At 35.5% G+C, this 16,177-nt stretch overlaps 1 protein-coding gene across 4 annotated transcripts; it reads right to left on the bottom strand.

Moving 5' to 3' along the window:
* Positions 1-227: 227 nt before the first annotated feature.
* On the bottom strand, positions 228-15,922 carry LOC137958946 (DNA (cytosine-5)-methyltransferase 3-like). 4 transcript variants are annotated; one of them, XR_011114024.1, is made up of 22 exons: positions 15,546-15,922; positions 15,387-15,409; positions 15,191-15,290; positions 13,784-13,891; positions 13,589-13,705; positions 13,415-13,514; positions 13,109-13,329; positions 12,162-12,227; positions 11,827-12,069; positions 8,340-8,398; positions 8,161-8,227; positions 7,686-8,015; positions 6,849-6,917; positions 6,687-6,773; positions 4,417-4,504; positions 4,085-4,206; positions 3,889-3,993; positions 3,765-3,808; positions 3,057-3,126; positions 2,875-2,978; positions 1,451-1,826; positions 228-388 (listed from the first exon to the last, which is right to left on the bottom strand). XR_011114024.1 is itself a non-coding variant. In XM_068806168.1 (21 exons), the coding sequence occupies exons 1-21, from the start codon at positions 15,825-15,827 to the stop codon at positions 1,643-1,645; spliced, it is 2,589 nt and encodes an 862-aa protein (XP_068662269.1). In that variant the 5' UTR covers positions 15,828-15,922; the 3' UTR covers positions 1,433-1,642. The 4 variants fall into 4 exon arrangements, 3 of the variants coding, with proteins under 3 accessions (XP_068662269.1, XP_068662270.1, XP_068662271.1); XM_068806168.1 differs by lacking the exon at positions 228-388 and having other exon boundaries at positions 1,433-1,826; XM_068806169.1 differs by lacking the exon at positions 228-388 and having other exon boundaries at positions 1,433-1,826; positions 13,415-13,493.
* Positions 15,923-16,177: the final 255 nt, after the last annotated feature.

The raw sequence follows: 16,177 nt of genomic DNA, 5'->3' as shown, positions 1-16,177 counted from the left end.
ATTTATCGATTGTCTGGTAAAAAAACCAATACGTATTCATCGTTAAGTGAACAAGATTCATCCGGTTGATTTATTATACACAGAATTATTTAGTGATAATCGCCAACATAAATTGATTGATAAAGCGAGTAGGTCACATTTGTAGTCACATGATTAGCACGAAAGGGAACATATTTCGTTCCCAGAAATGAGACAAAATCATCATATCACTGTTGTTAGTCGAAAGATAACCCCGAGGGCTGAAAAGTCCAACAATCTATCTAAGAGAAAATGAATAATCCGAACAATTATCTAGCGGACAATGAAGAATACATACTATAACACCAAAATTCGACTGGTTTTCAGCCCTTGTAAGACTTCGATAATCTGCAGACGAACTCTCCAAGCCCTGCACGTCCAGAGAAGAGCCATTACAATCTTGAACGAAACTGGTAGTGAGAAATAATAAAAACAAGTGTGAAAGGATTACCATTATCCTCAAAGTTAAATATCTAGTCAAATTTTTAGAATACGAAGACCAAGAGCTTAAGCTGCCAGTATATAATATGAAACAGACGTACAATATTCAACACATTTGAAATTGTGCAGAAAAAAAAAAAAAACCACTGCCCCTGTAAATACAAGTGCCCGTTCAACCCAATTGAACAGAAACCAAACCTTTTTCAGGTTGTTGTATAAGAAAAAAGTTTTGGCTAAAAACATATATACTTGGCTAATTGGTCTGATCAGAAGTTGAACCAAATTGGTCAATTTAGTCCAGTTCAACCATTTTTTTAAAAAAGAATTAGAGATTTTAAAAGATAGGATTCAAAATCTTACCTACATAGAAATAAGATTATCTCTTACTGATGTCAACTTCAAATGACTAATATTAAAACAATTTTAAAAATGACCCAATTGAATCACAACTAATTTAATTTAATAAGATCGGTAAAAACCATTTTGACTATCTACATTGCTACATTGCACATTTAGAAAGAAGAACAAGAACACTGAACACAGTTTAAAAACATGCTCTAATTGCAATGAAAAATTGCTATGGGATCAGTAATCTGTTCCGCAATGACCCCTGAAATCTGGCTGATGCCACACGTAAGTAATTGACCGTTCAAAAATCTGCTTAACTATGGCAGATTAGATAAGACGGAATCATGTCAATTAAACAGTCAATTCTATTCCTCGGTTAGTCCACAGTTACACGGACACCTATTCAACAAAAAGACGAAAGCAGTACAACCTTACGCTTTGAAATACCATAAACTTAAGACTCCACTCCTTGCGTTTGATTAATGGAGAAAACCAAGACAATACATTCAGTCTACAACGAAAGCAACAAAGAAAACACTCAAAACACAAAAACGAATATCGAACGCCATTACGTAAAATTTCCTTCGCTGTTATAGACTTAAAAGATACGAAAACAAAAGTAGAATGGCATGAATATTCTTACCAGGGATAAATTGATGTAACAAGAACCAGAGAATTAATCCTTGATGATGATCAAGGCGCCTTGTGACAGTTTGTTCGCTGGCAAAGCTTAAATGTTGATACGTTACAACACAATAGTTGGGAGCAACGAGAGGGGATCAAAGAAAAAGAAAAAATGATTAAAATAATTGACTAATATAAGAGACAACAACTCTTAAGTACTTCCATTATCAAGAACTTCGATTGTTTCAGCAGAAACACGGTGAACACCGCGGGGAAATTTCTTTGGAAGTTTCATAAGAGGCTTATCATCGACGATTCCTTGAATAGCTAACCCCAATGCATATCCCAAAGCTTGAGCGACTGGGACTGCTACGGCATTACCCACTTGAATATACCTAGAGTGAAAAATAATAATAAAGAAAAAATTAAGCAAATACATGTCTTCTTTCTCTAATAGTGCATATTTTTTAATAGAAAACATAACAAAACTCTTATTTGCAAAACACAGAAGACAAATATACTATCGGTTGACAACATAATTTTTGGAAACGTAAAATTGGATGCTATCTTGACAAATTACCAATGCCAATCTAATACTAATTCATGAGCAAAAAGAACGTTTAGAGAATCCATGATGATAAGACAGGTCATTGCCCACCACAAAAGTGAAGCATCAAAGTTTAATCATTAGGAACATATTACAAGAGTATCATTTATTCTTACTATATTTTAGATAACTCTCGAAAAGCTAAAAACAGAATACAGAAATTGTTAGACGACCATAACAACCCCGAACCAAACAAACACAACTGCGACTCTTTCAACGAAGGGAAACAATTTTTCTATATGATAAGATAAAACTTAGGCATTCAACACGTCCTAATTCCAATACCAAAAGTCATTTTGTATGAAACATGCAAAAATGACTATCTCAGTTGTCCAGTCATGATTGGATGACCCTCTCAACCCATCTTCGATACAAAAATGACTATCTCAGTTGTCCAGACATTGATCATGATCGAACGGATAAGATAGCCATTGATCAGACAGATAAGATAACTATTAATCATCATTAGATACAAAGATAGTATTTTATATCAAATAACTTTTCATATTGGATTAGCCCTCTCAACCCATCTTAGATACAAAATGGGGCAATAAATGATACGTGGGAAGAAAGTGCATGGTCAAGCTGTACATCATAGTTAAGAAAACTATAAACATACGACATGCGCCAAGAGTTCACAATGCCAACAAATCAATGTAGGACTAAACTCACTTAAAAAAAATTAAACATATAATTACCGCTTAACAAAATACTAATTTAGCACCATAACAAAAATTATGTTAGTCTCCAAGACAAGATGTGAATAAACCGCGAAAAAAAATTTGAAGCATGAAAGCATCAGGAACTACAAATTTTTTAAAAAAATGCAATCTTACCTTTCTTTTACCGGTCCAACAAGCTTATAGTAATCTGGAAATCCTTGAAGTCTCGCATTCTCTCGGATAGAAAGAACCCTATCCTGCTCTGGATGCAATATAATCTGCCAAAAGTTTTGAAGAAATGAGAACCCAGAATATTCTATAATGCATAAGCAATTTGACGCCAAGCAATAGTTAACCTGATTATGAGGCTCCGCTCGAGTTACAACTGTTGGCACAGTTTCATCCCACCATAACCGACCAAAAGGCCTGTAAATAGAACCAACAATTATAGATAATAAACCAGTGCAAACTATGAATCAGAGCTGTCAGCAATGAAGCGTTTTTTTCGAAAGACAAGTAAAAAATACATGCCACCCACAAAGATCGTACTTTGAGAACCTCACTATTTAATTAACTGGATTCCAAGTAAAAGCCACCGCAATTGTGACTTAAAGACATTTTCTTATGAAATCTTATGATGTTGTTGTAAGATCCTCATTGCATTTTGAGGCTTGACAAGTTCCTCGTCATTGATGGAATAGTAATTTTATTATTCATTGGAAATTTCATTAGTTCAGAAAATCATAGTTTAAATAAAACATAATAATTCACTTTCCATTAATTGATAATATTGCATCTATAATAAGAAATGTCAAAAAAACCACCACTTATAAACACATTTACGCTTTGAGCAGCTCATGTAGTTAGACCACTTTTTGAAATTTTATTTTTCATACAATATATTAAATAAAAACTTGTGGCAATAAAATAGTCGTATTTTGACAATGCCCATTCCATATTTATAGCATCACCTTTAGAAAACTGTACTCCGAAATAGAAATTCATTGTTAAACAAGAACTCGATTTATGCCAAAAGAACAAGAAAAAGGAAAAAAATTACTTACTTCGCAGACTTTCCTTTTACGAAACTCATCGCATAATCTGGGACCTACGTGGAAAACATTAGCTATATTAGTAATTACTCTTATCTTAAGCAAATAGGTAATTCGGGAGAATATAAATATTTACCAAAGGCTTTCCAGATGGCAAAAGAACTCTTTCCATTGTAGGATCCCACTCCACAACTTTGTCGGGGCCAAGTAAAACACCGGGTAAATTTCTAAAATTTGCACCCTGGTAAGAAACTCAATTAACCAGTCAATCGAAAAAGTAAAAATTAAACCAAACAACATATTTAACGAGGTAACTCAGATAAAATTGAGACCTTTTGCTTAGGAATGTGACAAACACGTTCATAATCATCTTCATTAAGCTGAAGAGATCTATGATCAAAAAGGGTACCCTTTCCGGATGTTTTGCGTCCAACACTAGAGCTGCCACCCACTTCTACGCTTTACAAGAAAGTGAAGAACAGTCAAAATGGTCAGAGCTTATTAGAATGCTCCAAATTACAGGCAAGTACAAGCCATCCTAATAAGACGAGGATAAATTAAAATAAGAATTCAGCTACAATACAGAAGAATAAAAAAATGTTTTGGCAGAATAACTAGTAACGGAGCTCATGTCTTCAAGATTTTAATAACAAATCGAACTCACCCAGCTTGTTTGATCTAATAAGTCGTTGAAACTCTGTTTTTGGAGGATCATGATAAGGCATCTCATCCCGAGTCTCATAATTTGTTATCTGAAAAGTCCATAAGCACAGATGTATATATAAGATAAATGCATTTTTAAATGTTTCCATATGGAATTGAAATTCCACAATATCACCAATACCATCTTACGCATCATCCTCATATTTACTTAGCAAACATGTTATGGTAGTCATCCTTAATCTTGCTCTAATGTTAGCTAACATAATCTTCTTCGTATAGTTTTTTTCCAACTTCATTCCAGTTACTTTCAATTTTCCGTGCACTCCAGTCAGTCCCTTCGCTGATATGAGCAATTAGTTCTGTAAAGATGTGCAATCCATTCCAAAAACACCCTCTTTCTAGTCTACTTTAGCCTCTAGCAAGGTTTCGTTTAATTTTAATTTATAATTGTCCTTTCAACTTTAAACACAACCATCTCAATATTATTGTCTAAGCCTCCATAATCTAGAAACAATGCTTCTTCACAGCAAAGGGCAAATAATAACGAATGAACTGTTTATTCACAATCCTGTAAAGTTTTGAAAATTTTACAAGAACTTCCTTGAACATAATAACATATAAAACTGATGTTTTTACAGTGTTTCAACCAAAAAAAATAAAAACACACACACACAAAATTTCAGCGAAACCTTTGCAAATTCAAGATAAACATGGAAACCAGTCTAATAGAATAATTGTACAAGAACCAGGTCTGGAAGAAATAAACATTTGAAAATTACTAAAGCTCTATGTGTTCCAAGTGATGACACTTCAATAGCACAAATTTTAATTAAAATGCAAAAAAAAAGGCACTACATGAATGCTCCAACTTTTTGTTGCAAGACAGGCTTCTGATACAAAAGATATTTAAAAAAAAAGTCAAGTAGACTGAGATGACTTCCACTTGGAAAACCAGGAACAATGCTAAGAACTAAAGATTTTTGAAGAAAAAACCATGACAATGAAAAATTGTACAAAATAGAGGCAAGTTCGAACGTCTTTTCTCAAGCCTCCAAACATGTTAAAGAGAATAATCCTACATACTTTACAAGAAATCTTGTGTTTATTAACTAGCAAAAGGCCTCCTCACTTATTAGACAATTTTGATCCCAACTTTAACATACTATTAAAGCAAGGCAACTATTCCGTTTAGTCTACTATGCGGCCCATTAAGTTTGTACTTCAATTCTGTTATCCACATCTCAGGCTCAATATCTATTTGTTGAAGCATGCACATGAGGGAGTGTTAGTAAAAATAATCTCGCATGTTAATGCAAGAAAAAATCTTGTAGTTATTATAATGAAAATGATCTCTTAGCTAGCCATTTTGAGATGGACCAAGACCTAATTTTGATAAGCCTAATGTTCAAATTGAAAAATTTCTGAATGTAAAATCCAGAATCCAAGCAGTTTGATGACATCTAAGTTATCTAGGATATTTTTCTACAAATATATCAATGTTAAAAACTAAATTGGCCACCAAAAAATTGGCAAGCAAAGGGAAAGCTAGAGACATTCCCGACATGCTTAAAGAGAGTGAGAAGAGGGCCATACCCCTCTCTACCTTCCCTCCATGATGAAAAACAAAGAGAAACAATAGGTGTGAGCTCCCCTTCCCTATCTTACATAAAAAGGGGGAGGGACCAATCCAATTGACTAGACATGTTAGATGGTTTCAGCAGTTTTACCAAACAGTAGGATCAGCCAAATTTCTCCCTTTCGGGCTTAATAATTTCAAAAGCGCATAGGAGATAAACCGGGTGGGATTTAGAGCTGGTATAGTTTCCAATAAATCGACACAACCCCACCCTATCTATGACATTGTTCAAGTGATTAAGTGATGCTTATGAGACTTCACAAGTCAGGGCTGAGGGAACACCATGTCTGCTCCTTGAACCTGTAGGGGGTTTTTTTCCCTCAAGACAATCCCATCTTTCTAGGAGAAGAGCTTGCCTCAGCCCAAGCACAAGTCAGGTTGAGCGATTTTCCTGGCTTAAGTTGCTCTCCTACCCTTCTAAGAGGACAGGTTTCAATTGAACCAACTAATCAAGGATCCATTATAATCTAACCAAGCTATTAAGCTTGAGTTCATGTATTGAAGCTCGAGGCTAACAGATATACCAGCAAGAAGATATAGCAAATCAGGTGAATTTGACTAACATGACACTAATTAAATCCAAAAACAACAATAATGCAATCAAACTTCATGAATAAATAAATCAACAGGCATACAGGAGGAAGGTCTGATATTGCATCACCAAGGACTAAAGCCTTTTCCAAGTCACAACACTGATTTTCATCATATGCAACGACATTTTGCTGTTACAAAAAAAATAACCAATTAGTTAGACACTAATAAAAAGAAACTAGGCAATTAAAAGCTATCAGCCATACCTCAAATTCAACAGGAGCCCCACCACGCACAACTACGTCATGCGTTGGCAGAGGATACTGAGGCAATTTCTACACAAGAAAATACATAAATTAACGATTAACAACATTACTTATATCCTGATAGTTATAAAAATAAAGGTGCAAAAGAAAAGAATAACAACTTTTTTTAATTTTTGGGTCGAGCCAAATTCTACCCCAAAATGACTAGCCACTTAAGAGGCCAATTACTCAACCTGATAATCCATAAACTTTTTTTCTCATTTTTCAATATGAGAATTTTTCTTACTCGGCAATGTTAAATTTAATTAAGTGGATCCTATCAATAGTTAGGATCAAAAAGGCCTTCAAGCAGAAATCCTTAGGTCATTGGTTCGAATCCGGCAGGTCAGAAAGTGTTTGTCGTTCATTCAAGAAAATTTGTTTTGTATTTGACTTTGCACAATAATTTTTTTATAATTCAAAAAAAAGGCCTTCATGGTTTGACTACGAGCAAGAGTTAATGAGATATCAGGTTCAACATATGAATGATCAAGATAACAAGCTACCTTCATCTAACATTTTTACAGTTTTCATTGAATGCAAGAATGGAACTATCCATAAAAATTGTTGGAGAGACATGAGGTTCAACAAAAGAGTGATCGAGATAAAAAAATAAAAAAAAACTACTTTCATCTAACATTTTTATAGTTGTCATTGAATGTAAAAAATGAAAGTATCCATCAAACTGCCCATATTAGCCCCAAATACAAAAAGCAAAATGTCTGCAAAAGATTACACATTATGATCATTCAGAAACATGAACATGAACAAATTCACACAAGAGATGCATTCACAAACCTCAAAAGGATAGGCACCCCAAATAAATACTCGCATGCGAAATTGAGGTAAACCATAACACCCAGCAGCCATCATCCCCAATCTTGCTTGGTAGTTCATCTGGACAAGACGACCCAATGCATATCTTCCAAGAAAACCTCCCGCAAATTTTAATATATCAACAACGTTTTCCATCAAAACATACTTTGGCTTGAGGTAATCTACTACATCCATGAAAACAACCATTTGCCGATTTTTTGGATCTTCCAATGGAGCACTATAGTTCCTAAAACGATTAAATCCACTAATTCCTTGGCAAGGAGGCCCTCCACATATAACATCAACATCACCCTACAAGAAATCAATATGTATCATATTGAGAAATATATTAAGATGCACTTAAGCAAAACAAATGTTTAACAGGATGCCATGCATGAAACAACCATCAAGAGAAATAGGTTCAATTTATGCACACATCTAAAGCAAGAGAACTTACAGGAAGAGGTAAAATGCCTGATTTGTAACCATTTCTTACAAAATCCTCAATCCTTTCCTGGCATTTACTATTGCAAAATGCAATGCTTGAGGTAAATATCATATAGAAAAAGATACAAGATAGTAAAACAACAATTATTAACAGGACATCATAGTGAAAAAATCAAAAGCATTTAGTACCTTAACCCATCAATAGGCTCCCATGTATCATCACTAGGACCATAACCTTTCCAACGCACCTACATCAATGAGACATGACTAAAAAGATTTTGTTAAGATGCTAGAAAAAATAGTATGGCAACGAAGTTGACGTAATACATCATGTTGTTGAAGAATTAGCTCTAAACACAAGATCACTGATATTTATGAAGGAAAAACAAGGCTCATTTAAAAAATAAGAAAGCTTAATATAAAAAGAGTCGCATTTGTTTTGTTAATGTTAATTACACATTCACACACACCCTTTATTCCCCAATGAGAATTAAACCCAAGACCTCACACTAGACTTCCACCCATGTGGCCATTGAACCAAAGGCCCAAGGCACAAGTTGTATCATAATATATGTTCAATTTTTTTTTTAGAAGTCTTAAAATGAGATTGTCAAAGTCCTAGGCAAGAGTACTTCCCAGGAGGTCACCCATCCTAGAATTACTCTCACCCAGGCTCGCTTAACTACGAAGTTCTGAGTCAGATACCTAGCCAATACAACCGGAAAAGACTAGCCGTTTAAGGTGCGGAAAGCCAAGTACCTAACTCAGACTTCAAACTCTAACAAGAGTGGACGAAACCACTCTGACACCCACCCCGCCCATTCTGGAGCCGCTTCTCACTGGATACGAACGCGGGCCGTGGCGTGCCTAGCTCTGATACCATGTCAAAGTCCTAGGCAAGAGTACTTCCCAGGAGGTCACCCATCCTAGAATTACTCTCACCCAGGCTCGCTTAACTACGAAGTTCTGAGTCAGATACCTAGCCAATACAACCCGAAAAGACTAGCCGTTTAAGGTGCGGAAAGCCAAGTACCTAACTCAGACTTCAAACTCTAACAAGAGTGGACGAAACCACTCTGACAGAGATGACTATAAACTACAATTTCATTTTCAAGAAAGTATAAAATGCCTAAAATAATCACAAAGTTGCTCTTATTGGAAGTATTAACTTAAAAAGTAACTAGTTTTTTGTTTAAAACATCATTTTTGAATGTTGACCACACACGCATGCTTGAAACCATCAATTAGACTGTAAGTTATAGTTGTAGTTGAAAGTTTCAACTAGAAAGTCTATTTCAAGTTCCTGCTTCCTATTAAGCTTGAGCATTAGCTTCAAAGAAATTAAACCTTAAGTTAATAATTTTACACATTAAAATTATTTTCATTCCAGCAAGTAGAGCTACACTTAGTAGCTACTAGTAAAAGTCTCCCCTAGAGAGGAATAACAAATATGTTTCATGTTTAGATGATTTTCAATGCACGTAGAAGGGCTTCACATCTAACTAGGAACCCATCTTTACTCTACTAAAACGAATTCTGGTTATTGTTCTCCATTAAATAAAGTTACCATTTTTTTCTCTATACACTACCTTTATAAAAAGCTGCAAAAACCCAACTTATTGTCATTTAAATTTTATTTATCAAACTTAAAGTTCAAATTAGAGGTTTCTAAGATGTTTGTTGAAATATAAGTAATTCACACTCCAAAGGAAGTTTTCAACTTTAGTAATCCTTGAGTCCAAACGACCATACTACCTTAGAAAGCCAAATGAAGAATTTATCCAGAGCTACACAAAGTGAGATCCTATAGTGTGCAATAAAGGATACAATCCTCAAGGTGGATCAGCTTCATATAAGGGAAAGCAACATTTTTTTTTAAATAAAGGATGTATAAACTATTAAATAGGAAGAAGAGTACAAAAAAACCTAACTAAGTGGGCCTTCCTCCACAACAAGTGTTGGAGTAAAATGCCCAACTTAGCCTAAATGTCTGCCAAATGATTGGCAGATCTAGGAATGTGCTTCCAATTTCCAGTTTATAAAAGAAATTAAATTACAAATGTCAAAATACATATCCAATGCCACCAAGGAGGAAGGGTTGACTTTACACACGAATCTATGACAAATTTTTAATCCCTTTCGATACATAGGAGGCCCATGAGACGGCTTTTTGAAGATCTGAAGGGAAAGCAACATTGACGACCAAAATTGCCAAGTATGATAGGAACACCCCCGAGAATCCAAACAACAGTTTCCTTCATTGTCCCTTCTCAAGACAGATTGGAGTGTTTTTTCACTAGAATTGGTCTGAAATTTTGTCTCCCATCCTTCTTATGCCTCTTTGAACAATCTATCTACATACCAAGGGAAAAAAATGGGAAATATTTTTTGAGCCTATCCTTTGCTATAAATGTTTGGCACACTTGGAAAGAAAGGAACTAACAGATCTTTGAAAAGCATGAAACCATTGGTAGCATCATCAAAGCAACTACCTAGTGTGTACTATTTTGGGCAAGCAAACTACATGTCACATACCAGATCCCTAGTGCCATCATAAATTGGAATTAGACAATAATCAATTCAGACTGCACGATTCCTGTAACGGTCATTTTGACAAATTATCCCAAGGGTGCCTTAAGCTCAACTTTGATGGCAGCTCTTGGGGCAATAAGGGTCTCATAAATGGGAGTGGCATTCTTAAAGACTCCTCAAGTGATATCCTTCTAGTCTATTTTGCTCCTTTTGATTGTTGTAGTGCTACCGTGGCAAAGTTGAAAGCCATACTTAAAGGAATCTGACACAACACCTCTAATTATAGAAGGAGAATCACCAACTATCATTAGTTTGAAACTTGTGTAAAGATACTAAAGCTTCCTAGCAACACACCCCTAGAAGCACCAATGAATTGCTAACTCCTTGGGTATGAAGAGGAACATCCCATCAACACCACATTGTTGGAGACACTCTAGACTTAGAGCTCCCTTGACCCTTTCCATGGGGGACCCTCTTTTTGTTCTTTATTTCGTTTTTTCCTTATTTTCCTCTTTTTGTACTCTTCCCTCCCTTGAGAACCCTTTTAACGGAATCTTCTTTCTCAATATTATCAATATAAATATAAATATAAAGAGAGAGAGCAAAAGCAAGAGGGAGATGTAATACTTGTATGTATTGTACAGATTAATTCCAATGAACAAATTAAATAAAAAAACAACTCTATAAAACTATCAAATATGTCGTTTATTTTCCTTAAAATGGCAATCCATTAATAAGAACAAAAATAAAACAAAAGAATGACATGAATACGTACATTTTTTAGCTCATATTGTAATTTAAATTTTAACTAAAAGAAACATTACCAATACTTGACATTTATTTGTGTGGTGTTGAACTCTTTGTGTAAGCAATTAAAACCAACCAAGAGCATTCAATTTTACAAAACAAAAGTTGCCCCATTACAATCATCCATTCAACACAATCAACCCAATGAAAAAGTATTCTTATAAGTCTACTCATACAGGTTCAAGACTAACTTATTTCAGTACAGAATTCAATAGAAATGACTCATCCAAGGCTCTACTCATGTTTTAGTGACCACCAAGGATTGCACAATTATAATGACATGAGTGATACATGAATCAAAATAAAATAAAGGTCAAAATTGCAAACATCTAATTACCTTTAATTTAAGCCCATGTTTCTTGCTGTCAGGAAAGTCACCATAGCGAATTCCCACAAACTTTGCAACTTCAAACTCCTTAGAAGAATCTTGACAAGAATGTTCACAATCTTCAACTTCTTCCTCCTCAAGATTCAACTTGCCCAACTGTGACTTCTCAGTCCCAATCAATGAGTAACGCTCACAAAGTTGTTTCCATTCTTTAAGCAAGGATAGAAAATCTTCAACTGATTCATTTCTCACCTAGAAAAGGCATTTATCTATGAAATCTTGCCCAAAGAGAAGAAACATAAAATGTCTCACGAATTAAAAAAAAGCAATGATTATAGATCTACCTCAGTCTCTGGGTGGTTTATCTTTAGACTTTTGCATGCATTAGGATTTAAGTCAACTGCCCATCTCTACATAGGTCACACAAAACATCAATTTATGCAAGCAAACAAAATTTGAGAAAAATTTAATGCTTTGGGAACCACCTTTTGGAAATATGCATTTCAACCAAAAAAAAACTACACCAAGGTGCTCTCTAGGATTAAGGTTCAAAGTAAAAGGAAAGAGAAAGAGAGAGCCAAGAAACATAAATTAATGGATCTAGCAAGTATTAAAGTTGGGCCAATTCCTCACAACATCACCGGTCAAAGTCAATTCACTTTTCAACATATAAGTGTAGGATCTTTTCTAGCTCAAACCAATGTCAGAATATTTTACCATATACAATAACCTCCATTTCCAATCAATTGGACAAGAAGCACATGTACAACGACTAAGTATGGGATCTTTTCAAACCCAAACCCATGTTGGACTATTTTCCCTTATACAATAACATCCATTTTCGGACAATAGGACATCGAGTGCATGTACAACCATAAAAAGTTGGACTTTTCACCTACCAACAATCAACAACATTATGTATTGCAACCGAACTGCTGCATGCATCGGCAAGGGAGGGACCAAACAAAGAGATAACAAAAGAGGAAGAACCACCATCAACAACCCAACCACTACCAAATTTCACCAACAAACTATAGTAATTAATGTAGCTACACATGTCACATGACAAAGGAGAGACAAACGGGGTTTTCCATCTCCTATAACAATTTATATAACGAAATTTGACTTCCAATGCCACAATCAACTGCGTTCCCTTAAGATCAAATATAACAACAGTCCTTTGATGGCTAACACTAAATTAGACTTAGCTTGAAACAAAATTTTAAGAAACCCAATTCAAGACACAATCACCTCCTACATGCAACAGAGTACAAGACATTAATGAACTTACATTAACAAGTTGAACCCCCGAAAGATTCGCACCCAAACATAATCCCGTAGACATCCCACCACAGCCAGAGTAAAGATCTAAACATGTTAATTCAGATCTTTTGAATTTGCCATCAGAAGAAATATTTCTTGATTCGAATGATCTTGAACTATCAACTGCACCATCAACAACAGCTTCACTTGAAATTGTTGAGGATGAGTCACTGCCAGCTCTTGAATTTTCTGAAGGGGACATAGATAAGTTTAAATTATTATATATATTAAAAAACCATAAATGATTAGTTATAATGGCAGTGTTCCAATGTACCTGCTGGTAAGGACAAGAAGGAACTATAAGGCAAAGAGTAGTACATATCATAGTAATAGTCACAATTAGGGATTTTCTTCTGCTTCATCGTTTTATGAACCTGGGTAAAAATATCCACTTAAAAAAACTTCAAATTGATTTGGTGTAAATTCACAGAGTAGGGAAAAAACATACATCAAATGTAACTTGTACAATTTTAGTCTTAGAAACAATGCAATCAAGTGAATTGGTATCTTGGAGACTAGAAATGAAAATCCGTCTCTTATCAAGTGAGCTGGCTCCTTTAATGACCTGAGGACAATTAAATCAACGGAATTAAAACCACATGTAAAGCAAACAAAGCAAAATATCAATGAACAATGAACTTACAGTGTCTTCAGGTTTAAAAAACCATCGTGCCATAAAGTACTCCTTGTCATCAGTACCTAGAAAGAATTCTCCTATTCTGCCAATATAGTCAGGCTCTCCATGCCCAGCCTGCAAAAGGAGAGGAGAAAGGAGAGAGAGAGGGAGATTAGTAATCTTTGGTAGTAATACTAAAATTTGCATTTCCTATGTTCCCACAAGATCCAGTGGGATAGGGATCAAAACATGTGCTAGATAGTTTGAGTTGAGCATATTGTATATCCAACTATCTGAACAGTGGATGATTATGTCCCTACTATGACCACTATGTAAAGTAAGACCATGATCTACATAAAGAGGTTTAACAATTTAGGTTATAAAAAGAATTTTTTGTGCAAACCTACATTTTTGTGGTAATGTTTTTAATACATTACCTTCATAATCCTAAAAGAATCCAGGTCTATAAACATAGGAAGAAGAATAGGCAAATAAAACCTGATATGTCATATTTCTAATTCTATAAGGCTTTCTTATTCTTTAGCTCTCTCTTGTCTCTTCCAATAATCTTTTTTCTCTAAGTTACTCTACTTCTAAAAGTACTCATTAGAAAAATTGTTTTTGATCTTTCAAAGAGTTCTTGCCAAAAAAAAAATTCCTTGTAAGGATTACCTTGTCCATCTTGCTAAAAAATATAATAAGCAACCAATTATACTCTTGCCTACCTGAACAAGTGTAAAAAAGGCCATTGCATCATAAGAAATAGGATACCAAATTTGATAACAAAAGGTGATCTTTCATGTGGAATTCATATGCAATAGGATATACAAGAGCATAAAATCGTCCTCAGACTAGAAGACCAACACTGATTGCTTATGATAGATTTTAAGAAGATTGACATTACATCCTTGCCCCCAATAGAACTCTAACAGAGGGCAATTAAAATATCAAAGCACATTTTCTAAAAGGTGCCTCCACCAATATAACTTGAAAGAAGATAATTTTGCAAGAGCTAGAATGTCCATTTCTTTTAAAAATATGAAATTAACAATTTCCGACAGTAGAAACTGCAAAATAAAAACAAATAAATACGCAATAGAGGTACTGGCTTCTAGACCAAGATAACAGTAAGATGCCATAAATAGAGGTAAAACATGCCAGCATTCCTTAAACGAGACACCAGATTCAACCTTGGCAACAAAACCCACTCGAATAAGCTAGTCATATCATCTAATAAATAACGAAATGGATTTATTTCTTGCACTGATTGATATAACATATTTCAGTTTTCCTCCGTTGCTGTAAATTGAGAGTCAGTACACAATTTTAAAAACAGGTGATTAACCAATTGAAATACGCAGCGATACAACCTGCTGAACGTAATCTGAGAAAAAATTTGGATGACGAATCGATGAGCTCCATTAAGCTACTTACTTTGACACAGGCATCGTCATACAGATTATAGATGCAACTGTCAACTTGCGCTTGTGTGTAATGACATTTTGCGTATACGTGGACTTCGTCATTATCGTCACTGCGTCAGTCATTTAATCAGGAATAACAAAATTTGACACTTCAAATAGAGCAAATGTATTTTTCTTTTACAGCTGAAACCACACTTTGCACGAACCTTTTAGCCGTTTTGCTACTTTTCTGGCACGAAATGACATAGAACGAAGCAGTGCATCGAAAAGAAAAGCAAAAGCAAACACGTTAGCAGAGGATAAACGGTAACAACAGCGTAAGATCAAAAGATAAAAGCAACAGGAACATCTTCGTGAATCCAAACCTTCTTATTGTATCTTTGAGGCCACCTCACTCTGGCCTCTGCGTCCGGCACCGGTTCACCAATCAACCGACATTGCGAATCCGCGTCCTTTTTATTGGATTTCTTCGACGACGACTTGGACGACCTCGATTGGGCACTTCTCACCTTCTTCGCCGACGAAACTCTCGAACTTTCCCCTTCCTCTTCCTCCTCATCCACAACCGTCACACTCTCCTCGTCCACGTGAACGCTTTGAGGCTCACATAGCGTTTTCTCCGCATGCCCTCGCTTTCTCGACGGCATTGCTACAGAGGTCCGAAAATCAACAAAAACGCCGCTTAAGGCAACGGCTAAGGAGCGGCGGAGGGACTGAATAGGGACAGCAGCGGAATGGCGAGGGTGAGAGAAACGCAGCGAGAGAGGGCGATAGGAAATAGAAAGCGTGCGGTCTGATATGATCCGACAGGGAAGACGCGGGAGTACAGGGCGGGAAAATGAATTTCGGATTCTTTTCGTGTTGCCCGTATTACCCCTCCGTGACTGACGAGAATGGTGGGATTGAGGATTGGAAATATGCGGGAAGAGGCCGCGTATATTGGAAATTTGACATTTGAAGGCGACAGAGTGGCGTTTCAGTGCGCAAAAATGCGGAA

This window comes from Aristolochia californica, unplaced genomic scaffold, assembly GCF_029961685.1.
Source record: "Aristolochia californica isolate CCGP_79_NKW_82.1479 unplaced genomic scaffold, dmAriCali1.0.hap1 SCAF_3, whole genome shotgun sequence".
Taxonomy (NCBI): Eukaryota; Viridiplantae; Streptophyta; class Magnoliopsida; order Piperales; family Aristolochiaceae; genus Aristolochia; species Aristolochia californica.
The sequence above is the reverse complement of the archived record's forward strand: the minus strand, read 5'-3'. Positions and strand labels throughout refer to the sequence as shown.

What these genes read in the sequence shown, in the direction of transcription:
- LOC137958946 (XM_068806168.1), bottom strand. Translation starts at nt 15,827, where the DNA reads ATGCCGTCGAGAAAGCGAGGGCATGCGGAGAAAACGCTATGTGAGCCT. An exon ending in AGTAGCAAAACGGCTAAAAG is followed by an intron (nt 15,291 to 15,386) that starts GTTCGTGCAAAG and finishes TGACTGACGCAG; the next exon opens with TGACGATAATGACGAAGTCC. An exon ending in GGGCTCCTGTTGAATTTGAG is followed by an intron (nt 6,774 to 6,848) that starts GTATGGCTGATA and finishes TTTTTGTAACAG; the next exon opens with CAAAATGTCGTTGCATATGA.